General features: G+C 42.1%; 1 protein-coding gene across 1 annotated transcript; it reads right to left on the minus strand.

The window, feature by feature from the left end:
* Window positions 1–540: 540 nt before the first annotated feature.
* On the minus strand, window positions 541–26287 carry LOC141762922 (transmembrane protein 47-like). Its single transcript, XM_074627087.1, has 3 exons — window positions 25795–26287; window positions 12659–12799; window positions 541–7648 (listed from the first exon to the last, which is right to left on the minus strand). Exons 1-3 carry the CDS (start codon window positions 26021–26023, stop codon window positions 7470–7472), a joined length of 549 nt encoding a protein of 182 aa, XP_074483188.1. The 5' UTR covers window positions 26024–26287; the 3' UTR covers window positions 541–7469.

Below are 26287 nucleotides of genomic sequence, written 5' to 3' on the forward strand. Positions count from 1 at the left end.
AGCATTTAGGGGGATCTATTGGCAGAAATATAGTATAGTGTATATTTGTATAATCACCTGAAAATAAGAATCGTTGCATTTTTGTTACCTTAGAATGAGCCGTTTGTATATTCATAGGGAGCGGGTTCTCTTCACCGAGCCGACCGCCATCCCACCTCCTAAATCCTACACACTGCACCTTTAATATGGTAAAAAAGAATACACAATATTTATTTTAAAATGAACACCCTAACCAGAATATCGTGACCTAGATATATTTGTATTTTAAGTCTTAGTTATTCCCCTGGGTGCACTTGATTAATTCTACCTCAGTGGTAGCTTTTCTTTTTCAGGATGCTCTTGCCCTATCTGACAACTTTAACTCAGCATACCTGGAAACAGCAGTGCATTATTGCAGTGTATATTGTGCTAAATTTAGCCAACAACATCTGTGGTTCTGTACGTTAACAGTGAAAGTGAAATAAGCACGACAGTTGTCATTTCAGAGCTGTATAAAGATGACAAAAGACAGAGGATGTGACAACAAAGAGTGAGACGGAGTCATTCTGTTCAGTGCTTTAATGTGCCAACGTACAAAGAGATAAATGCTGATTGCTGACATCTCTACAATGGCATCTAAAACATGCCAACACACATGCACACACACTCATTCTCTCTCTGTCAAACACACTCTTCCTCTGTCATTCACACACACACACACACACACCCACACACCCACACACCCACACACACATTCATATACATGTCCTAAATCCCTATGCACATCATTAGACAGTGTTTCTCTCCAGTCTACTGGGAGATGATGCATAAAACAGAGCTGGCTCTGTTTGCGAGCCTCTACTTTTCATCAGTAAATTAATAACCAAACAAATGCTAATAACTACGAGTCAGAGCTGGGCTAAAACATACAAGGAACCAGCACGGGTCAGACACCCTGGGGCCCACAGATAACAGGTATAACGCATTAAAGGGTAGTTGTATTAGTATGAATTACACTGAGGGGCCTAACACAAATAATCTTATTTACCCAGATCCACATTAAAGTGCTTCATTAAAAAATCAAAGCATGTAGGTCATTTTTGAAACTGGTGCAAACACATTTGCATTGTCATTTAGACTCTCGTAATTACAACTGACGCTGACATTGATTCCAGCTCCTAATTAAGAAACTAAAACACGCAGCCACTTTAACGGCGTCTGTCTGTTCCTGAAGGCAGAAGAGAAGTTAGGGTATGTCTGTTTTATGTATCGTCACTTTGAATCTCGGATAAAAGATGTACTAATAACAGCAGCTGCACAAAGTACCTGGCGAAATAAAGCTGTACATCTTTGTATCTGTCGGGGGATTTATCTCCTTTTGGAGTGTTTATGCTTCTGGCAGGTAAATTAAGAATAAGGCTGCTATAATACCAGACTGTAAGTCAACAGCATTTTCAGTACATCAAATATCAGTTTCAGAGTTGTTGCTGACAAATATGCTGCACAAAACAATGTTTTGAAAGTATTCAATTGTTATTGAGTCTTTCCATTTATATAAATGGGGATATTAGAAATGATTCCGGTGTATTTTTACCGCAGTGTTAGTGCCTAAGGCAAACAGACTGTAAACTGTGAAAGCCTGGTTTGCAGTACAGCTGATGGAATACAAGATTGTATGATATTGTACAGTAGCCCAGAATGGAAAAACCAAACACTGGCTCTAGATAGGGCCATTCGCGTTTTCACATTTTCACGTCGGCCACCGTAGTCCTCCTACACACATATGGGGATATTAGAAATGATTCCTGTGTATTTTAACCCAGGTCTGTGACAGTGTTAGTGCCTTTGGCAAACAGACTGTACCCTGGGAAAGCCTAGTTTGCGGTACAGCTGATGGCATACAACGTTGTATCATCAGCATAAAAATGGACATTGCAACTAAAGGTATACAAACAGCATTTACACCTCAAAATGCATCGGTTACCATATTAAAGCAACAGTGTGTAGCATTTAGGGGGATCTATTGTCAGAAATATAATATAATAAGTATGTTTTCTTTGGTGTATAATCACCTGAAAATAAGAATCTTTGCGGTTTCGTTACCTTAGAATGAGCCGTTTATATCTACACACGGAGACGGCCGCCATGTTTCTACAGTAGCCCAGAACTGACAAACCAAACACTGGCTCTAGATAGGGCCATTTGCATTTTTACGTCGACCACCGTCCTACACACATTATATTGGTATATTGGAAATGATTCCTGTATATTTTAACCCAGGTCTGCTACAGTGTTAGTGCCTAAGGCTCCTCTAGACCACCAAAGCACAGAGACGTTTCTAGGTAGCAAAAACACCCTCACTAAGCTGTGATCATACAGTATTAAATACAGTAGCGGCCATATCAAATATCATACTGGTGGTGATGATCTCTCTTACAGCACTTTGTCACTGTGTCAGGACTTCACTCTGCCCACATGGAGTAGCACTACACAACCGAGTCAGGTGACAAAGTGCTCCGTCCATGACCTGGCAGAAAATCTGGTGACCCAACAAAGCTAACACTGATTGACCGGCGCCCCGCCACTGAACACGGTGAAGCTGTGACATCTTTCAAACTGATGAATTACTGAAGAGCAGGGTCACATGCTGAAAAGCACCCGCTGACCCACATAACTGGTATGACTAATGGAATAATGGCTGTTACAGTGAGCGCTGTTTCTGTTTTCACTCAGTGCCAAATAAAAAGATGGGTTAAAAGATCCACATAAAAGCATTGAAGTTCAGGATTTTTCCCCCCGTCAGAAGACCCTACTTTCATATAACATCCATCGGTTCAATACTACTTACTAGAATATACACTGTGAATTTACAGCATGAGGTTTATGTCAGCCTGAAAAGGCTTGTAAAGTGAGATTAAGTGGCTTTAGTCTCCACCATATCCTGCCCACCAGTTTATTCTTCAGCAACACTTTACATTACAGCCTATAAATTACAGTGTAAATATTTTTGCACGTGCAGGGTACCAATGACAATATGAATATAATGAAATGTGTGTGTTTAGAGGTTACCTAGAGTCTAGGTTCCTCTCTAAAATCACTTTTATTTGTCAGCTAAATCCCACATTGGATCCCAAAACTACATTACTGTTAGTTAATCATTTTAAAAACATACACTTTTGTACGTAGGTAGCCACTCGTCTTATGGGGTAATGTTTTGTTCCCTAGCAACAATCATTTATACCATATTAAAAGAATAGTTGGACATTTTGCGAAATACTCACTTTCTTTCGGGGTACTCAGTTGGTTGCAATCTGCAACCACACCACTAGATGCCACTAAACCCTACACACTGTCCCTTTAATAACAATAAGTAGTCATACATGTAGCACTTTCTGCACCTTTTTTTCCCCGTGTTCACACTAACGCCGCAGCGAAGAGAGAAGGAGCCCGGAGAAAGCGAAAGAACTGAAGCAGCAAAGTGAGTACAGTAGCGGGAACACGACCGGAGCGACCAGAACCAGCCCAGAGGCAAATGACTCTGGCTTCCTAGCTTTCCAAAGCAATCCCATATGACAAAAAAAAGTGCAAAATGGAAAGAAATCACGGTTGCTGTAACCAACTACATCCGGTTAGCGTAGTTGAAAAGCCCCGGATTCAAAAGACTCATTAAGACACTTGATCCAAAATATGAACTGCCTGAAAGAAAGCTCTACCGGAGTTATACACATATATTCAGTGAGAGAAAAACGTTAGCCAACCAGCTAACAAAGGTGACCCACTTCTCCACAACTACCGATCTGTGGTCCAGCAGAACGTGTGAGCCACACCTGAGTATCACTGTACATTACATCCACAACTGGGAGTTGAAGAGTAATTGCCTTCAAACAAGCTTCTCCTCGGATGATCACACGGGCGAGATAAAGGATGCTCTCATGTCATGGACTTTAAAAGAAACTCGTCAAGTGTGCTTCAACACCGATAAACGGGGCTAACATAACCAAAACTGTGAGCCTGAATGAGTGGACAATACTGCAGTGCTTTGGCTTTAGGCTACACCTCGCGATTGGAGAGTCTTTCTACACTAGTGAGAAAATAATCATTTTTATTAACAGCAATGTTATAACAGCTTACTGGTAAACATAACAATAAGTTACTTTACACATATTACGGAAGTCTAGAACAGACCGTTGCTATGTATAACAGACTGTTGCTATGTATAACAGACCGTTGCTATGGGCACAGTTCAGATGTCGGACTGTGGAGAACCGTTTTTGTGTCAAAATATTGATTTCTTCAGTAAGTAGCCTGACTGTCGTTGACTTAACGGCCACAGGTGTCACTATTAACAAGCAATTTCTGATTCTTACATAGAGCCCCTTTAAATTGGTACTCAGTAAATAAAAAAAGATTTATAGTATAGTATGTAATTTAAGTCCCACTTAAACACAAAGTTGTTAGCCCCTAATTCCTTAACCACCTTCTCTTAACCTATTCCTTCTCTTGTACATATGTATGGTGTTATAGGTACCCAGTTAGTATTGTATTAATACCCGATACATATATTAAATCATTATACTGTAACTTGCAGGCTGTAATCTAATGTGTTACCGAAATCTTCTTCCAGTCGCATCAGATCTCAGTCGTTAATGAGCTGATTTTAGAAGTTGTAGTGAGGGGCAGAAGTCACCAACAACAGAGGGAATGATTTTGTGTGTGGTAAACATCATCGTGTCACTTTCTATAAAATAAATGGACTTCTGTCAGCTGCAGAGCTCTACATTCGTTAAGGTGGCGAGGGAGGCAGCCTGGATCCTATTTTTGGGTGATGGTTGCTTGACAGCTCCACGGTAAATATGTGACAATGGAGAGCACAGAGAAGACGCTCCGAAATGTCATCTGGAGAATTCTTATTTTACATTTGATTTCCTCCGCGCACTTTTGAAATTTACCGAATGGGTTTTTGAAGGATGAAGGAATGGAGGTCACAAGGTCAGGAAAGTAATTCGGCACCCAGGGGAAGGTGAATTTACACCTCAGCTGAGAGAAAACAGAAATAGGTTTTTGCACAAAAATTTGCTTCATCACCTGCAATATTTGCCTCTCTATCCATATTTACACCCAGAAATTGCACTGGATCCATGGCTACCACCCAAAACACTGGTTATTAGAGCCAAAGCCTGAGGGCAGGCGACACAGTGGGAATGAAATAAATACTGTTTCAATTCAAAGCAGCCTGTTGGAAAAGCAGTGATCACCACATGTTCTTTTCTATAATGCTTCAATGTCAGATACAAACCTACTTTTTGTCTATATGTGTCCTTATGAATCCCAGCAACCATATTATAATAATATATAATAATACTGACATTTGACACTGGCTGATATTGACATTTTGCTTTTCCCGTGCCAACAAATGCGTGCCAGGCTTGTTTTCCCGGGTGCTGGGTGCAGGGCTGATCCCTGACATTTACCGTAGACAAGCAGACAGCAGTCTGGTGTGAATGAAAGGTGGCCTGGACTCATCGGGACTGATCCGGTTTATAAATAGTCAGCTTCAGGGGGCCATGTTTACATGCACACAATACGGCATTGACGTCTCATACTGGGAGTCTGGCGATCGTCTGATTGTGCCCTTGAAAGTAATCCTGTTATCATGAATGATATGGTTTTCTAGATTATGAAGTGATGTCTGACAATACATGAGCATCTCAAAAAAAAAAACCTCTTCTGCATGTTTTGGGGGTTAAAAAATAACAATAATTATATCTTCATTTAAAATTCTAATATTCTTCTAAAAAGACAAGAATTGAATATCAATCAAAGATCATGTTTTGCATTTTGATGCTCCATTTACTACATTATCAATCATAAAGTATTAGGTCTCCATAAATAGGGAATGGGACGTCACCGACAGTGAGTCGGCTATTTTTGGAGGGTAAAGGTTAAGAGTGCCATCCGCTGGTTGTTTAATGCAAGCGTCAAAAAAACTGCTGAACTGACACAAAACACTACACGGTGAATCAGATTGAAAAGTGTAGTTGCTATATATAGTATAGAGTCAGACGTTGACAGATGTTGACTCACTCCAGAAACACATTATAATGCGTTATTGGTTAGCTCGATAAATGATTTTTAACAATGAAGTCAGAACCATGACTTCATAACTGCAGTAAATAGGGAGTGATTTTGGATACCGCCCTAAACTCCAGCTACAGTACCATCTTGACTAAAGGCCACACTTTTTTTTTTTTCACCTCCACCTGAGCTGGCTACTTGTGCACCTTTAAGAAATGAGACAAAGGTGTACACATGACCCAAGGGGTGTCTAATAAAGCCATATTTTTCTGTGTGTGTTTCTGTGCATAATCACATTATTACACTCAGAATGCAGATCGTAACTTTCTGAAACTCCTGATGTGCATGTAAACATGCCCAGTGAGAGGCCGTGTCTGTCTGTGGTGTGTGTAGATGGCACTCCCGTCGACAAATACATGACGCAGAGGAGCCGGACCGGAGGAAGGAAGGATGCTCCGAATGTCACGGTTGCGGAGACACTTTGGCTCATTGGGAATCGAAATTTAGCAGACCCTTGGAGGCAGCTGAGCGCAGACCCGTCTCACACCTCTGACCGTGGCTAATCAATCACGACAGCTGCGTGTGCACACCCGGCGGGTTGCCGCGGTAACAGACAAGTGGGTCGATTACAGAATATTGAGCGGGTGTCTTTATTTTATCCACCACCCCCCCTCTTACCTCCCCGTCCCTCCCCATGAGGAATCTATCCGTCTTATGAAAAGTTATGAAGCGGAACCGGAGCGTCTGATCCTCTTCCACGTCCTTGTGAAAGTTTAACAGCTCCAGAGGACTCGGAAAACACAAAATGCCACAACTCCTAACTAAGCACTGATATTGATGCACTGATGGAGCAGGAGTCTGTGGGGGGGGGGGGGGGGGGGGGGGGTAGATTTCTGAAGCCCAGCCCGAGGGTTTTGATGTTGACAGGTGAAGATACACGTGCCTTTGGATGTGCATGCGTGCATAAACGTGCAGTAGAAGCCTCCCAGTCTGACATCCTGTTTCCTCAGTAACAGAGTCAATAAGTTGGGTTTATTTCACAGGGAACGGAGGTGGGATCGTCACCATAAACCTCCATGCTTTGTTACTTCAGGGATCTCCAAGGTGTGTCACAAGTCTGAGGAATAAACTTCCTTCCCACCCCCCCGACCCCTCCCCTGGACCTGGTGACGTTAGGGCTGTAAGTTCAAATACGCAGCCTCAGCGCTCACACTTCTGTGGACTGATGCAAGAAAAGAAATCCCACAGCGACCGCCGGCAATTCCCCCAGGGCAGGGAAGCTTTTGGCGATACAGTTATTGACTCAAATATAGTATTCCTTACAGTTCTTGGGAAGCCATTAAAGGAAGAAAAAAAAACCTGCTCGCCCCGTGAATACCTCCCCAAGCGTGTAGGGTTCTGGGCTCAAATGGGAACTAGTAATACTCCTCGTAGTTCTTGGGGTTGAGGCAGTAGAGGATTCCCCCGCCGAAGGAGAAGATGGTTCCCCCCCATGCCAGGCCGTACCCCCAGTTGAACTCGTGGTAGATCCTCAGGTTGATGCTCTCGATGAACTTGATGGGGTAGAGGACCAAGCTGCAGGCCTGGAGGACAACTGGAGGAGACATGAGAACGATTAGTACAAGGCATTTCTTAAAGGTCCCATATCATGCTCATTTTCAGGTTTTATTTTGGATTTCTACTAGAACATGTTAACATGCTTTAATGTTCAAAAAACACATTATTTTCTCATACTGTCTGTCTCAATATACCTGTGTTCACCCTGTCTCTTTAAGGGCCCCTCCCAAAAAAGCCCAGTCTGCTCTGATTGGTCAGTGTTTCCGGTCTTCCGCATCATTGCAGCCAATGAACGTATATTGCTAAGAAGTGAAAGTCAATTATATGTTCAATTGCAATGTCAGCGCCTGGCAGCAGAGCTACGCCTCCACAATTTTGGACTGTTGAATTGAGTCGAGTACCATAACAACGCCAGTAAAACGTCCGCCTGCAAAGTGCGGAACAAAAGTAAAACTAAATTATTTCTATTCTATTGTCATCATTTTAATGTTTCTACTGAAATGGCCTGTGTTGAACAATAAAAGAATATTATAAATGTACATACTATTTACTTACTTACTTAGTTATTTATAAAACTTTTTTCCCGGCTGCTTCCCAGAGGAGCATAAAGTGAGCGATGGACATAAATGGAAGTTAGAAAAATCCAGCACACAGATTTTGATCATGTTAAGGACCTCCAAATGGAGTCCAATAGAGCACAGACCATGGATGTATAAGAGGTTGTGTCCTGTCCTACAACTCCATTAAATTCTGTTGATGTCATGCTACTAGCACTACTAGCTACTGGCCGATAGACGGTTGTTTGGGAACAGAGACGTTAATGCATCCACCACGGTACAGGCTTACAGCATACAGCCCATGGGTGTATTAGAAGATAATAAAAGTGATGAATTACAGCCAATATATCCATTATTACAGCCGCATACAGCTACCAGGAAGCTGGCAGAACCGGATATGTCATATGAGCGTGCAGGGCGGTGCAGTCCCGTGGGTCTGATGCACGTTCATTATGCCGAGGATAATAACTCTGGATTCAGCTGTTAGTTCATTTTACAACTTTTAGGACATAATGATTTAAATGAGGGATATTTAAGTGTTCCTACTGGGAAGTTGATTTACCTAAAAAAAATGATCCTCTAATTATACGTTGATGATACGCTTCTTTATACATCCATGTTCCCAGACTCATTGGCGTTTTCGGTCCAAAATGGTGCCAACTAGAGGCCATTGTCAAAAAGGCACCAGAGTTTTGCCTCTTTGCTAAAATGCTAACTCATTTCAGGGTTTTAGGACTCATCCCATCGCAGCCCGAGAACCAGCATAACGGATTTTAGTTGCGCTTCTACCGGGAAAATCCACACAATTAATGCTTCTAAACCTAAAACTTCACAACTGCACACATGTTCCTGCAGGAATGTGATCCGGAATCGTGGAGAAATGAAAAACATCTTGCAAACAAGATTACAAGTTTCCCTGACGGTTGTCTCCAGTGAATATGCTATTTATGTGTCTCTGTCACATCATGTTAGTGATGGATAAACTCTGTAAACCGTAAACATACATTCTGTTTGTCTTGTCTGAAAGCTTCTCTTTATATAATCTTTTCGCACGTGCTTTATACATTTCTGATAATTGACAGATGGTGACAGATAATGACAGCTACCGTAGCTCCGTACGCTACCCTCCAAAAGTGGCGGCGCTGCCACAGAATGCACCGTGATTCTTGTTCCATATAGTCTCTAGAAAATGCCCATATATAAGCTATCATGACACTCAGGCGATGTGCTTTCTACCCCCCTGCTACACATGGGAAACCTGTCTATATCCACCACAGAAACAAGAGCTGACCATGCAGAAGGGGAATAGATGATGAAAAAGGAAGGTTAAAACATGTCAAAAAATATACTGTAGTCAGTATCCATATTTAGTATTGCAGCAAGAGAGCAGCCTCGGTGCCAGCTGGAAGAGGCGGAAGGGTTGCAAATGTTGAAAGTATTTATGTGCTGTGTAATTTATCAATTGTAAAACAACAGCTGTATGATTGCACAAATATGTGAGTCAACACGGAAGAAAGATGTTTGTACTCGAAGCTTCCAAATGGTGTATTACACAGTAGAGGGGCGATATAGAAATTTTAATTATTGAATCAAAAGTTCATTCTGAACAAACTTCCTCTCGTGTAAAAGCTGTAAAGTTTAATGAGGTTCATGGGATTTGGCCACATGCACTTTTTTCTTATCCATTTTTTAGCAGCAACACTTTGGAAATACTAGAAAAATAGCAGAAATTAGCACCGACTGGGTCGAGGAAGAGAGTCGCTAGCCCGGAGGGAATGTCATTTAGCTCTGTTTAGTTCATTTAGCACATTTTTTAGAAAAACAAAATAAATCAAACGTGCAAAGAGGCGAGCAGAGAGGGGATGACGCTGGAGGAGAAGAGGAAGGAGGAGACGGGATGGATGGAGGATCAGGAGGAATGAGACAGAGGAGATGGAGCAGAGGTGGACTAAAGGGTCAAAGGAAACAGGACGAGTTTAGGGAGTGATGGAGGGATGAGGGGGAGGACGGATGGCAGCGGAACAAAGGAGAACACATCAATCGTTGTTTCTTCTAAGGGAATTCATCTGGTGGGAACGTAAACAAGATCTGGCACTTTCCTGCACGAGTTAAAAAACCCAACACGGAATGCATAATATCCCAAAACACGCACATATTAACACAGATGGTGTGAAAAACAGCTTTAAAGAGGTAGGTAGTTGTCAAGAAGGGTGCATGTGATCTATCTTTCACTGCCTTTATAGTCCATCCGAACACCTCTGTGCTCTGCTTTTAAGATATCGTTTAGAGGCTGTTTGTGTCCCAGAACAACGACATCCTGACAGCTAGTCTGTCTTTGTTTGTTTGTGTGTTAAGTATTCATAGATTCCTGATCTCTGTTGTCCAAGTTCTAACAGTATTGATTATTATTGAATCAAAAGCGGTGACTCTTTGCTAGTTAAAATGCATTGCTAAAGTTTGATTACTGTAGGCATGTCATGTCTTGTGTTGTTAATTGATTTCCAATGATAATTATATACATATATTTACATAAAGCAGCCCACTCCCATGATGATGAGAGTATTAAATACTTTAAGGTACATTTTGAACTGATAAATAATGTGAGATAAATTTGTGATTAATCATGAAAAGTTCTCTGGGCATCCAGGGATCTGGAAGCAAACTCCTGTTCATTTTCTGCAAAGAGGCTGGCATTGGAGCATTTCCAAGGGTCAGATGGATATGAAACGCTCACGGCTGCATCTGAGAGGATTTTTGGTTCTTTGATAAAAAGTCAAAGGTACAAAAAAAGCATTTTGAATTTGCTACGGCTCTGATTGGTGCCTCTGACTGGATTATTTTATGTAGTAAAAGCCATCTGCCATACCAAGCCTGATGATAAAAAAACAGGATTTATCAGAAATCAAATTGAAGTCATTTAAACTGGCAGTCATTACATAAACCTATAGCACTGCTACTAAGGCTGTCAATCAATTCAAATATTTAATCGCGATCAATCACAAATTAACTGCACATTTTCTATCTGTTCAAAATGTACCTAAAAGGGAGATTTGTCAAGTATTTAATACTCTTATCAACATGGGAGTGGGCAAATATACTTGCTTTATGCAGATGTATGTATATATTTATTATTGGAAATCAATCAACAACACAAAACAATGACAGATATTGTCCAGAAACCCTCACAGGTACTGCTTTTAGCATAAAACAATATGCTCAAATCATAACATGTCAAACTGCAGCCCAACAGGCAACAACAGCTGTCAGTGTGTCAGTGTGCTGACTTGACTATGACTTGCCCCAAACTGCATGTGATTATCATAAAGTGGGCATGTCTGTAAAGGGGAGACTCGTGGGTACCCATAGAACCCATTTACATTCACACATCTGGAGGTCAGAGGTCAAGGGACCCCTTTGAAAATGGACATGACAGTTTTCCTCACCAAAATATAGCGCAAGTTTGGAGTATCAGATAACCTCCTTCCCTGGTACCGATGGATTCTTTAGGTTTTCTAGTTTATATGATGCCAGTATCTTCACTCTAGCTTTAAAACTGAGCCTGATACAACCTCCAAAATGTCAATTGAGTTGAAGGAATTAGTGGCGTTAAAACAAATTAGTGTTAACGTGTTATTATTGCGTTAACTTGGACAGCTCCAAATTGCTCCATTATCCAGAAGTGTTTCCATGCTAAAGACATTAAGGATATCTTAAGGAAAAGGTTGAAAGTGGGGAAACCAGCAGCTCTTCTCACTTTGTGCCTCTCTATGTATTCAAGCTGGAAATGTCACACTGTGTTTGCTTAAACAGAAAAGCTTCTAAATCATTACAGCATGCAAAATGATGCTATTTGAATGTCGATCCAAACATAATAAGGAGGTTTTGAATCCAATCCGTTTATGCATTTTCATTCCCTCATGCGTGCTTTGAAAGTATTTTTCAGGACCATGAGAAATCACATAGCTTCTGTAAACCTCACCATCCCTTCAAATAAGAAGATTTTCCTCTTTAGTGCTGCATCTCTCACTTCTGTGGTTTTGCACGGTATGATGGAGATGGAGAAGGCAAAACACATCCAGCGTTGCAGAATGAAACATTTCACGCCTAAAGAAATTAATTTCCCAATTATTCCGGGAGGTTAGAATGTGGAAACTTGACAGTTGTCCAACTTGAGATTGGGACTGGCTGGGGAAATTAAAGGGACAGGCGTGACACTCCCGACTCGTGAAAAATAAGATTTTCTCTAAATGAGTTTGAGGGAGAGAGCGTGTGAATGTGTGTGTGTGCCTATTTAATGAGTAAGTAAGGATTATCATTTAAATGCATGTCACTTTCCAATGTGATTACCCCGCAACCTTCCAGTTACCTTGTCTAAATTGGCTAATTAAGTGTGTGTGTGTCATTACGTCTGTGTATTTTAGCGCATAATGAGCGTGTGGCCTTCGACCCAGGGCTGTGTACGGACGACAGTTTATCGTGTGTGCGCTGACCTGCTGCGAAGAGCATGAAGGCGACGGGCGCGTAGAACCGCCGTCTCGTGCCGATGCACACGGCGACCAGAGCGACCAGGAATGACATCAGCACCAGGGCGCCGCCCCCTAGCAACAGGGCCAGCGTAGCAACCTGCCAGTCTGGAAAGGAAGGAGAAAAGGAGGAGAAGAAATGAGGGAGGAAGAGCAAAGGTTGGAGTCATGTAGGAAGGTGGACAGCAACATGCACGCCACATGTTGCATAAAACGCGTTAAGAGAGCATTCATGAATAAATATGAGCCAAAAATGACCTGGAGAGTGGGCTGGGAGGACGGACAGAGACACAAGAGACATATTATTTGATTTGACATTTTATATCACGGCCTTTACCACCATCGAGTATGTTGATTAGAGGGAGAGCGAGGGAGGAAGGGAGGACGGAAGGTATATAAAAAAAGGAAGGAGTGAATATTGAAATAGGAGAAAAGACAACAGGGTGAAAGGAAGAAGGAGAGCAGCTGTACATAGAAGAAAGGGATGGCAAGTGGAAGGAAAGATGGGAGAAATAAGGAGGATGAAGAGGGAAACAAAGAAGGTATGGAGGGCAGGAGAAACAGAAAGGAAGGAATACTGGAAGGACAAAAAGAAAAGTAAGGCAGATGGAAGAAAAAAGGATAGAAGGTGAAAGAGAGGAGGATGGGATGAATCAAAGGAGGAAAGAAGTGAGGCGAGACGACATGAGGAGAAGGAAAGGTTGGATGGACAGAAAGCATGGACAAAGTTGAGAGAAAGAGAGGAAGGAATAGGAGGAAAAAGGTAGGGAATAAAAGGAAATGGAAAGAAGGATAGTGAAAAGAAAAAAGAGATGGGAGGAAATGAAAGAGGGAATGGGGAGGAAAAGTGATGCAATTAAGGAAACATGGGAAGGGAAAAGGGAAGTAAGGAGGAAATGAGAGGATGAAAGAAAAGTAAGACGGGCAGATGGAGGAAAAAAGGATGGAAGATAAGTGAATACAGTGGAGAAAGGAAAGAAGGAAGACATGAAACAGCAAAGGAGGAACAAATGAGTGTAAGAAGTGCAAAGGGAACAAAGGGGAGATGAAGAGAGGTTCGGTGGCGACGAGGCGGCGAGCGTCTCCGAGATGGACGATAAAAGAGGAGAAACACACAAAGTGGAGAGGCACCGGCGTAGTGTTACAAGGACAAAGAGAGGGCAGCGTGGAAATAAATGCCAAAAGGAGGAGAAGAGGAGGGAGGGTGGTGGTGGTGAAGGTGTAGAGGGAGTGAGGGGGGAGGAGGAAGAGGAGGTGAGGAGGGCGTGAAGGGGCTGGGGACAGACAGAGCAGCGCTGAGTGAAAGTAATGAAGAGAGAGAGAGGGAGCACTTAGTATACCTGAGCTGACAAAAAGCCTCGGCTAAAAAGCTTTACTGGCATCTTATCAAAAATCTGTCCACATTTATATATAGGGAGCACTGTGGAGGGATGCACACTGAAATAGCACACACACACACATGCTCACGTAAAGACACACCCAAACCTGGTGCCATAATCATGTCATTCCTAATCACACCATCTCTGCATACCTCGCTAGCTATAGCTTAAAGCTCATTTCTGTACAGTGGGGACACAAGTAAACACAACTCTGAGGCCTTAGTCACACCACAGAGTGTCACAGCAAAAAGCAGGATGTAAAGTCATTACAATTAGCTCCCCCTTTACCAGCTGGAACATTAAAGTGATGGACACATTAAGGCATCAATAATTATGTAATAAGGGGGATAATGTACAGCGAGCTGGTCATTGTTGTGAAATAAACCCCGACGGGTTTATTTCACAACAGTGGCCCGCTAGCTGTACGTTATCCCCCTTATTACACGGCTACTTACTGAAGAAATCAATAATTTGACACAAAAGCGGACCTCCAGAGTCCGACATCAGATCCGCGCCCATAGCAACGGTCTGTTATACATAGCAACGGTCTGCTATAAAGAAATAACAGACCGTAGAACGCCATGATTGACCAATCAGAATCAAGTATTCAACTAAGCCGTGTAATAAAATCCAATAATATAATACACATCATTCTGAAATGAGCAATTCTGCATAATGAGCACTTTTTGGTACTTTAAGTATATTTTGATGCTAATACTTTTACTTAATTGAGATTTTGAATGCAGGACTTTTACTTGGAACGATATTGCTACTTCTACTAAAGTAAAAAAATCGGAGTACATTTTCCACCACTGGGCATTTTGATGTTATATCTTTAGATAAGTCTACTACTGAAGGGTAATGCAGATGTAAGACCTGCATTTTTGGATAAACTGAGCATTACGCAATAACCAAATATTTGTTCTGGGTCCACAGTAGTTGGCGCTCGTCAGTCTATAGCATAGACTGTATATAAGAAGTGGACGCAGTCACCGTGACGTCACCCATTGGTTTGTGGACTGCCATTCCGAAGCCTCGAGTTCGGCATTTTGCCCGTCGCCATCTTGGTTCTTTGCAACCAGAAGTGACACAAGAGGGCGGAGCTAAGTACAACCCAACGATGAATAAGACGTTTTTGGGCAACCAAAATATTACAATTAACTTTCATGAACTGAGAACGCACTGTGAAAAGGTTAAAGCTCTAAGACGAAAACGCAGACAACAGTCAGACCTGGCAACGCCGTGGTAGCGACCTGCCAATCACAAGGTACAGTAGCCACGCCCTAAAGCATCCCCTGCTCTATCGTCTATTTCGTCATGATTTACTAAATGAATGGACGGAGCGACGGTAGCTGTCATTATATATCACCGTTCTATTCATCTGTCAATCGTTCATCATCAGAAATGTATAAAGTAAGTTACGTGCAAAAGACAAATGTCCATATAAACTTGGTCAGTGCCCCTCTTGTGTTGCTTTTGGACAGACCAGGGATGGCGTGTTAATATACGCTCATTAAATGCATAGTGTCCTTTCAAAATAAACTTTCACAGGAAGTTAGGTTTAGGCAACACAACCACTTAGTTAGGCTTAGGAAACGGCCATGGTTGACCAAATCTGCATCATTAATCTACTGGTATCTTGCAAAATGAAACTCATAATGTTAGCCTTTGTGTCTGACTGTATACTATACAGAGCTAGTACACTTTTTAATAGTGTTTTGTGTTCGTTCAGCAGTTCTTTTGACACAGTAAATGGCACTCTTACCCTTTACCTTCCAAAAATGTCCGACTTGTTGTCGGTGATGTCCCATTCCCATTCCCTATAGACATTGCTGTGTAACTGTTATTATTGAAGTCGGTTTGCTGACCTTATGACTCCTTGTTCTACGTTGTTTGTGCTATTATGCTGGAGTTGCCACTTGCGGCCACAGTGGCCTCGCTTTAAATAAAAGTGGACGGTCATTAATAAGCTCCAATAGCTCCCTTCATTTTAGACTCTCTGGCTGTCTGTTCTCTCAAAGGTTAGCGCTGTCAAGACAATTTGCGAGTGGTCAACGGCCCAAATTAGTGCGCCAAAGTTCACCTGAATTCTATGCGGAAAAACTCCAGCAGATCCATTGGACTGGATGGATTTCAGTGTGAAATTGCTCTATTTTATATGCTGGTGTGACGGGGCGTTTAGAGGCTGGACACACACACACACACCTCATCATCATCTAATCCATCTGGGCTCCGAGGGAGAAAAGAGATTTGACCATTTCTCTAACCTGTCTGCCTTCACACTGTGATCAGATGGGATGCTGTCAAATTGGCTTGGCTCATGCAAAACCTATTCCTGTACTACACAGCTAAACTAGGAAGTGCTATATTACAAGATATATAAATAAATAAGATAATCTGTACTCCTCGAGGACATACAGTAGCTCTTAAAAGGCAAACTTCAAACTGAAAGATCTGGATAAAACATCAATGAACTGACGCAGACATGTAGCCGTCAGTGCAGATGCACGGTAGTTGGCATCTGTGGTATACTGCAGGGCTATTAAAACCAATGCATTTTTTATTTTACAGCTATTTAAGTTGTGTAAATACGGCCCGATGCCTCAAATTTACTGCTCTAGCGTGGTAAAAAAGCTTATGAAAGATGGATGGTGGAGGGGAGAGATAAGGAAATATGAACGATTCAGAGGCAGAGGGAGGGAAGGAGACAGAGATAGAGGTGAAAGATGAGATAGTGGGAGGCAGAGAGGGAAGGAGGAAATTAAAGATGAGAGAGAGGAGAAAGATAGAGAGCAGAAAGAAGAGAGATATCAGAAGCATCTTGTTTTACAAATGCAAAGCAACCGAAATATCAGTTTGAATGATGCTGCTGATTACATCGTTTTCTGGAAAAACACCTATTCAGCTGTATTAAAATGTTTCCTGGCAACAAGGTATTCCTATATGAAATTTATATTTTCTAGCCCAAAAGGTTGCCCTGTATAAGCAATGCAACAAGGACAGAAGTAGGGAGGTGGAGGGTTAAAACGAGGCTCTCAGGAGGCTCAGGTGGTTCATCATTCATTCATTTTTAACTTCCCCTTGAAAGCGCAGGGCTGCAGGAGGCAGCCACAGCCAATCAAATGTCAGCGTGAAAGTGAAAGGCAATCAAATACCCAATCAGAAGTGAAAAGAAATGTCAGCAGTGATAGTTCATTGAGAATCACATCGTGTGTTTTACCATTAAAAAATATATGAAACCATAGAAATGTGTAAGTTTGAGTTTCTGCTAGTCACATGCATAAGGTCTTCTTCACAGGAAATGTCCATTTTTCGCTTGTTACATGCATAGTGTCTTTTCAAAATAAACTTCCGTGTTCACAGGAAACATATAGTTAATAACATATAGAGGCTAAATAACGCTACCAACTTTTTTGGCGAGGAAAAACATGGCTATTTTCAAAGGAGTCCCTGCAGCTGTTGGCTGTTATTTGTGTGAAACGTTATTTGGGCACTAAGGGATCTGGAAGCAAAAGTCCAGTTCATTTCCTGCAAAGATTAGATGACTGGCATTGGAGCACAGATGGACATGAAACGCTCCCGGCTGCATCATTAGTACGAAATGATGTCTGGTTCTTTGATAAAAAGTCAAAAGGTACAACAAAGCGTTTTGAATTTGCTAGAGCTCTGATTGGTGCCTCTGACTGGATTCTTTTGTGTAGTAAAAGCCATCTGCTATGCCAAACTTGATGGTAAAAAAAACATGATTTATCAGAAATCAAATTAAAGTAAACTGTCATTACATAAACCTATAGCATTGCTACATTATCCAGCAGTGTTTCTATTAGGACAGTTAAAGTTAACGTCATAATAACGCATTAACGCAAATTCATTTTAACGCCACTAATTTCTTTTATGCAATATTTTATTGCAATGTTTAGGTTGTAGTGGGCTCAGTTTCAAAGCTAGAGTGAAGATACTGGTATCATATGAAACTAGAAAAACCTGATGAATCCATTGGTACCAACCATGTCATACTAGCTCGTCATGAAGGAGGCTAAATAACATCTGTTGTTGCCTGTTGGGCTGCAGTTTGCCATGTTATGATTTGAGCATATTGTTTTATGCTAAATGCAGTACCTGTGAGGGTTTCTGGACAATATCTGTCATTGTTTTGTGTTGTTAATTGATTTACAATAATTAATATATACATACATTTGTATAAAGCAGCATATTTGTCCACTCCCATGTTGATAAGAGTATTAAATACTTGACAAATCTCCCTTTAAGGTACATTTTGAACAGATAAAAAATGTGCAATTCATTTGCTATTAATCGTGATGAACTATTTGAATCGATTGACAGCCCTAATCACACACTGTTCCTTTAAACTAGCCTGTCAGTATTGGCATTCAATGTAATGCTGTTTTATTATCACTCGTAGCTCTATGTAAATCTTTTTTTTCTGTCTCTCACACACACACATGACTGGTTTTAATTTTTCAAATTGCATCACAGACACATACTGTATAGGTAACCATGGAATTTGCCATGTGAACCATATCAATCCTCCCTCTTCTCACACACACACTTGTTGGTGTATGTGACTTGCTAATTAGCGCTCGCACCAGCTTCTCACACTGTGAACCTCTCTCTCTCTTCACAGAGAGAAATACCTCCCGCTGTCATGTGACTGTTTGCCATGTGACAGGATTACTGCGCTGCACTGTCACATTTTTCCCTTTACTGTAAAGCCACGCCGAGCTGTCACGCTGATTAGTTGCTGTAGTACTTTGGGTTCCTGAATCCAAAACAGAATCCCCCCAGTCCTGTAGCTGCACATGTAAAATGAAGAGTACAGTACTTAGTTGTCATTTTAACATTTCAACAGCCGCAAGAGGTAAATAAATGATAAAGATAATGGAGAGATATGCTTTCAGTGGATTTCCATTCTGTGTCCAGGTTAGCATTAGATCCCTCGTGTTCACCGTTTCACTAAAATTGGTACTGCATTCGAAAAACAGCATGTGATTATCATAAAGTGGGCGTGTCTTTAAAGGGGAGACTCGTGGGTACCCATAGAACTTATTTTTATTCACATATCTGGAGGTCAGAAGTCAAGAGACCCCTTTGAAAATGGACATGCCAGTTTTTCCTCGTCAAAATTTAGTTTAGAGCATTATTTCGCCTCCTTCCTCCTTTCATATGATGCTCACTCACTCTTGCTTTCAAACTGAGCCCGCTACAGCTTTTAAATATATAGAATAATTGTAAGTTAACACCAGAGGAATATACGGTAATTGTATTTAAGATCATTTTGTTCTTCTTTTGTGCCCAAAATGTGTTTATTTTAAGACGTTTACAGGCGTTTTATGTGCTGCCACATGCTGCTGCTGAGATACTGTAAATGCTTTGAAGAAAGCTTGATTTGCATCCACTAAAAAGGATTATGTGTGTTTGGGCACATGCACATCCCTTTCCCCATCATGCCCCCAGTGTGTGTGTGTGCGTGTGTGTGTTTTGGGGATGGCAACTGGGAGCTGTAGGTTCTTGGCTGTTCCCCTGTTTGTTTGTCTGTCTGTCTGTCTGTCTGCCACAGAACTGAACGCCACATCATTTCCCATTCCTCGTTCAGCCGCTGCAAATAGAATGGGCGTCTCTGGGGGCTCGCTGAGAGCAGGGATGGAGTCGGAGGGGAGGAGGGGGTGAGAGAGGAGAAGAGGGGAGAGACTTGACCCTGGAGAAAATGGAAAGGGGACATGGAGATGGAGAGGGCTGAAAGGGAGAAGGGGAAATGATTAACATTAGAAATGTAACAATGAAGCCCTCTGGGAGGAGAGAGGAAGAAAGGGAATGAGGAACAAACAAAAAGGAGATAGAAATGGGAGGAGGGGGTCGAGTATTGAGAAACAGACAATTCATTTAAGAGTACAGACGAAAAAAGGGCCAAGGGAGTAAAAGCAACGGGTGGATCGATAGACTGATGGAGAAAGATGAGAAGGGCAGAGAGCGAGGAGGCAGCGTTTATGGAGGCTTTTAAGGTCCTCACTGGTGGCTGATCTCAAATCTGTGACAATAAAGACTGGTGAACGCGGGTCAAAAATGACACCACTGTCCACTAGATGTGTTTAAAATCATTTTCCCAGATACTTTCTCTTCCAGTTTGTAGCGTTCGTTGTCCGACTATGTATTGATAACACAGCGCTGGTACGAGAAAATTAACTAAATGGGTTATATTTCTATAAAACAAGCAAAACAATGTTGGGGTTGGTGGGCAAGTAATGTAATCGGTGTGTGCCCAACCACCGTGTGACGCCGGTAACACCGACTACCGCGACAAGCCTAGTCCGCAGTTAAGCTTAGGCAAGAAAACCACTTAGATAGTGTAAGGGAAAACGTCATGGTTGGGCTTGAAATAAGTAAGTAAAACACGTACGGAAACAATTGCGGAAAACATGTTACGTGACAAACGTCACTAACGTAACCTACAAAACAAAACACCGGTCAGCAACGGTCTCGAACACGAGTCTTCTGGTTAAAAGTCCGGTGTTTGTTGGACCCATACACCTCCCGACCCGCCCACCATAAGAAGTCTTATCTTGCTTTTTATTCTACGTAACTAACTCTTACTGTAGCATTTAAACTCAGATGTGTTTACACTGTAGTCAGTACAGGATATATGGTTGGGAAAGACCTGCGGAAGTCAAGAAAGGCGCACTTATTGCATGCTAAATGCCTTGCACATTAGAAGAAAATGTGTGCATTCCTTGCTTTTAGTAATGGTTTCTCAGGCTGTAACCAAATCCAACAGCACGCCTGGAATCTGTCAAGGTCAGGTGAATGACGGAGCTATCGGTAGCAGTAGCACATCTTTTGTCCTCTCTCATTTATTGTGCTTCTGTTCCATTTGAAGCTGCCAGTGTTACACTTTTTTAAATCTGAAACAGAATATGCTTGTTTACTAGATTGAGCATGAAATCTGAGTGGTTAGAAAACAAAGGAAAAGAGGAATGGGAATAGACAGGGTGGGGTAGAGGAAGAGCTGATGAGAAAAAGGAGGAAGATGAATGAATATAGGAGAGGAGGAGGAGGTGATGGAGCCAGACAGGAGGAGGTGAGGGAGTGGGGGAGAGAAGGAGAGACCGAATAACAACAGGAAGAAAGTAGGTTGGAACTTCAACACCTTCCTTTCAACAGAGTGTACTGTGTGTGTGTGTGTGTGTGTGTGTCCCATTTGCCAAAAATGAGGGAATTCAACGCAATTCTTGATCTCATATGCTGGTCGAGTGTCTGGAGGTTGCTGTCATCAATATCAAACATCCCATAAAATATGTAACATCGCTTCATCTATTTGTTAAAGTGATGGCCTTTTGTCATTGTGGCACATAAATGTTTTATATTCACACATGACAGGACAAAGAGCCACAATGAATGGGTGATATCTGGCACCTGGGGCCACTGCTGGAGAAGTGATTTCTGATCTCTCGCACACTTATTTTGTTGTTGAAGCTTTAATCAATGACGAATGAAGAAGAGTGTGAGGGACGCCAGCCGCCTCTTCTCATGGTTTCATCATTTATTAGACAATTCTGCTACCTTTTCTACAACCCAGTCACCGGAATAAATGTTGGATCTCAACGTTTCTCAACCAACTAGAATTAGCGATTTGCGGTTGTACGCCTACGCCAACCAGTGAAGTTGCAGTTTATATCCATGTCGGTCCAAAATGTCATCTTTATTTGTCTTTTTGAACAGTATGGTGGCCCACCAGGTTCAATCATACCTATGCTGAAGTTGAAAATGAGCAAACCAGTGCAAACCAACTGCTGCTGCCTGCGGTCGGTTTCAGGTGCTAGAACACGCCGAGGGAGCCGGCAGAGATATACTGAGATCAATGTGTGTGTGTTGGTAAGACTCACACACACATAGCCGACACACACCTGTCGCACCAAGACGTCTAATTAGAGTCCCGGTCTGGAGTCTGGATGGGTATGTACTGTGTGTGTGTGTGTGAGGAGGAAAGAAAGAAAGGGAAGAACTGCTGAAAATTGTGGTCACAGTGTGTGTGTGTGAGTGTGTGTGTGTGTGTGTGTGTGTGTGTGTGTGTGTGTGTGTGTGTGAGTGTGTGTGTGTGTGTGTGTGTGAGAACAGGTCCTAAGAGAGGCGGTGTGCGGAGATGCAACAACAGAGAAATCAGAGTGTGACATGAAATATTCAGCTGGGCTTCAGAGGAGAGACTGTCCAGAAATAGGTCAGCTCAACGCCACACACACACACACACACACACACACACACACACACACACACACACACACACACACACACACACACACACACACACGGATGGATGGATGGATGGATGGATGGATAGAGATAGATAGATAAATAGATGGATAGGTAGATAGATAGATAGATAGATAGATAGATAGATAGATAGATAGATAGATAGATAGATAGATAGATAGATAGATAGATAGATAGGTAGGTAGGTAGGTAGGTAGATAGATAGATAGATAGATAGATAGATAGATAGATAGATAGGTAGGTAGGTAGGTAGGTAGGTAGATAGATAGATAGATAGGTAGGTAGGTAGTAGATAGATAGATAGATAGATAGATAGATAGATAGATAGATAGATAGATAGATAGATAGATAGATAGATAGATAGATAGATAGATAGGTAGATAGATAGATAGATAGATAGATAGATAGGTAGATATAGATAGATAGATGGTGTGCGTCACAGTGTCTGACAGTTTAAAGACCCTTTAAATTATTCCCTTTTTATTGCCCCCCACTGTAATTAGCAGCAGTCAGCTCCCGGTGTCACAGCGGTAGTAAAGAAAGCCTCTTTCACCTCAATTAAAGTAACACTGGTGAACTCTTTGTTTCCCTGGAAACCAATCCAACACCCAACATCAACCCCTCCTCTCCTGCCCCCTAAAACTGCAACTCCTCTCCTTGGCGCGACAACAAGGCCGTTTTCTAGACAACAAAAGAAGGTGTAGGATGATAGGAGCGAGACAGGATGAGCTCTGCCTTTATTTACCTCCTTTCCCTCTCCTGTTTTGACAAATGGATTAATTAAGCGCAGGTAAGTGGCAACACCCAGGAGAGATGATGGACTTCACCATGGAGGTGGTGGCAGCTCTGCTGCGTTGTTAATCTACATGCTGATCATTGTGAAGTCGCAAAAACAGGATGATTATGCACATTGTAGCTCCTGAGCAGCATTTATTTTACTCTTATAAAATATATAAATATTTAACAATTTATATATTATATATAAATATAATCATGTAGGCGGCCGACCCTCTGGGGGGGGCGCTGGTCGCCGTCTAAAAAACATATAAATACATTTAAAAAAAATACTGGTTGGCGCATGGTTGGTCATTTTTCTGCATTGAGGTGACAGATGAACAAATAAAGAAATACACTTTTCACCCCTGTAACTCTCTTTCTCACACTTTCTCTTCTGCCGGGCCGCAACTTATTTGTTAATAAAAGTGTAAATTGTAGTGAAACTGACTAAGCAGTTTTAAGCCAACAATATCAAGGACCAATTGTTTATTTATATTATAATAAATACAGTTATTTATGTAAATAAAGAAAACATTTAGATGTCTGATGTGTGTTGCGGTTTACGGGGCTAGGGTTAGGGTTCTGGGAGGTTGAACCCAAATCCCAATTTGGTCTAGGGCACCAAAAGGGCTAGAGCCGGCCCTGGGTAGGTCACCTCATCCATGCTGCTCATCCACCTCTGTTTCTCCTCCTTTCTACCTCCCTGAGAGACCTGAGGCAGTCAGCCACTTTAACACCGGGGTTAGTATTTACCCCACGTTTCCAAATGTCATGTCTGCAGCTTTCTGAGTAGGAAAGTGGAGGGGTGAGAAGCAATGTGACGGCATGTCATTTGGCATTAGAAAGAAGCCTGCAGGTCTAACAAACTGAAAACACTTTTTTTAAATTTTTGTTTTTTTGTTCCCAAACTGTCCCCTGAGGTCATGTAGTGCTAAATGTACCAAAAATGAACGACAAAAAGCAAAAAGTTATTATGCACCAAAGATTTGGAACAACTCAGACTTCTGTTGATAGTTTTAAAACACAATTTTGAAGATTTTTTAGCAAGTTGCTGGATGTACGATTTATTATTTTAATAATAAAGAACAATTAAATGAATGTATATCTATGTATTTATCTGTCACATTTTGTTTTACAAAGTTAGGAAAACAATGTTTAAGTGGAGCCTGATGTTGAAACACTGGTATCTGATTGGTACTCTGTATCGGCCGATACCCAAAGCCCAGGTATCACTATCACAAGCAGGACTGAAAAAGTTGAATCGGTGCATCCCTAATTTTTACCTTTTCTAACATCATTGTCTTTATGTGTTTTATTGCTCTTAATTATTGAGGGTTTTCTCCGGGTACTCAGGTTTCCTCCCACAGTCCAAAGACATGCAGGTTAGGTTAATTGTTGACTCTAAATTGCTCGTAGCTCTGAATGTTGTTACGTTCCCCCAAAACACTAAAACCTGAATGACAGGGGTCGCTACTGGGAAACTAACAATGATAAACTGCTCACAGAAATAATAATAAAAGGGTTCCTTGGGTTCTAAAAGGAGACTTTGGGAATATACAGCCGCCCACTAAATCTACCAGAAATGATTGAAATGTAAGTTGGGAGTCACAAATGAGAAGTAGAGGCCGGCTAAAGATCTGCACCATCAAAATGAAAACCCCACAAAACCACTAAACACAATGTAAACCCAGAGAGCCAACTGAAGGTGTTGACCCTCTGCAGACACACAACCTAATGATCTGCCAACCTGCTTCTACAGCCTCCGAGCCAGGCTGAGGGGGATCACAGGTGACGAGCAAGGCTCAGAGAAAACAGCAGCCCACATCTGTCATGATCCCTCTGACCAGAACAACGTGAACGTGAATGGTTGTCTGTCTCTATGTGTTAGCCCTGGGATAGTCTGGAGACCTGTCCAGGGTGTACTCCGCATTAACCCAATGTCAGCTGGGATCAGCTCCAGCCCCCCCCCCCCCCTTCCTGGACTGAAAATGTCAGATCGGTGCATCCCTAATCTTGTTCTTAATTTACCTTTTCTAACATTCATTGTCTTTATGTATTTTTATTACAGATTTACTACAATTAATACATACTATTTTATTGGTTTTATTTCTTGGTACATTTCACTCCTGATGACCTCTGTCTTTAACACCTGTGTTGTTGTTTCTATTTATTCTTTTTTTATTATTATTATTATTATAAGGCACTTTGGGCTACATTTATTGTATGAAAGGTGCTGTATAAATAATTATTTGTATTTTTATTATTATTATGATAATAACAAATATAAAAATAATTCACAGCAGAAAATAAATAAATAATTGAAATAAACATTTGAGTGTTATTCTACTTGAAGTGCCTGGCAAAACCCCTTCATTTCACCTCCCAATAATGAAGGTGGATCTCCCAGGAGTGGAGTCCCCTAGGTTGACATGGGGCTGTCACTATGAGGCTTTGTTATGGTTGGATAGAGACAGTGGGGAGTCACAATACCTGCCTAGGGCTTCAACACATTCTCATCTTTTCCTCTATGGATGCCCTTCTAGAGGCATCATCACCATCACCATCACCATCAGAACACAAAAGCTGGTGTTAATGGTTACTAGAAGACACATGGTCCTGATGGATGAAGCGGTTGTCATAGTTTTTAATCATGACTCTTCTTACCTGAACCCAGCGTGCTGCTGCAGTCCCACTTCTCTGTGCTCGCTGGCTTCCAGCAGGACTCCCACAGGGACAGGTGGTACTGGTCGTCGGCGGTCACCCACGCCGGGCTCATCACGGCTCCCACGTCCAGACAGAGCGCCAGGAAGACGCACACCAGCCCGACCAGCTTCAGCGGCGTCAGCGGCGAGCTGCGCGCAGACTCCTCCGTCTCCGTGACAGCGGAGGACATGGCGAAAACAACCCGGGGAGGATGATGTGTGTCTGTGGATGTATTCCTTCCTTGTGGATATAAAGTCTGAGCTGAGAGTGTTGTTGTTGCTTCTGGTGGTGCTGGTGGTGCTCCTGTGGTGGTGCCGCCGCAGCCGCCTGCGTTGCGCGGTGGACGGACGCTGCGCCTTGTGGGCACCGCTGCCTCCGCGCACCGGAGATCTCCACCGTTTACTGCGCTGACGTCAAGGCTCCGAGGGTTCAGCAGGTGCCACAGGGTCCTAGA

The sequence above is a fragment of the Sebastes fasciatus genome, chromosome 24, assembly GCF_043250625.1.
Source record: "Sebastes fasciatus isolate fSebFas1 chromosome 24, fSebFas1.pri, whole genome shotgun sequence".
NCBI classification, from domain to species: domain Eukaryota; kingdom Metazoa; phylum Chordata; class Actinopteri; order Perciformes; family Sebastidae; genus Sebastes; species Sebastes fasciatus.

Coding starts and splice junctions, on each gene's coding strand:
- LOC141762922 (XM_074627087.1), bottom strand. CDS start 26,023: ATGTCCTCCGCTGTCACGGAGACGGAGGAGTCTGCGCGCAGCTCGCCG. Junction 12,800..25,794: donor CAGCAGCACGCTGGGTTCAG/GTAAGAAGAGTC, acceptor CTTCCTTTCCAG/ACTGGCAGGTTGCTACGCTG. Junction 7,649..12,658: donor CTTCATGCTCTTCGCAGCAG/GTCAGCGCACAC, acceptor TGTCTCCTCCAG/TTGTCCTCCAGGCCTGCAGC.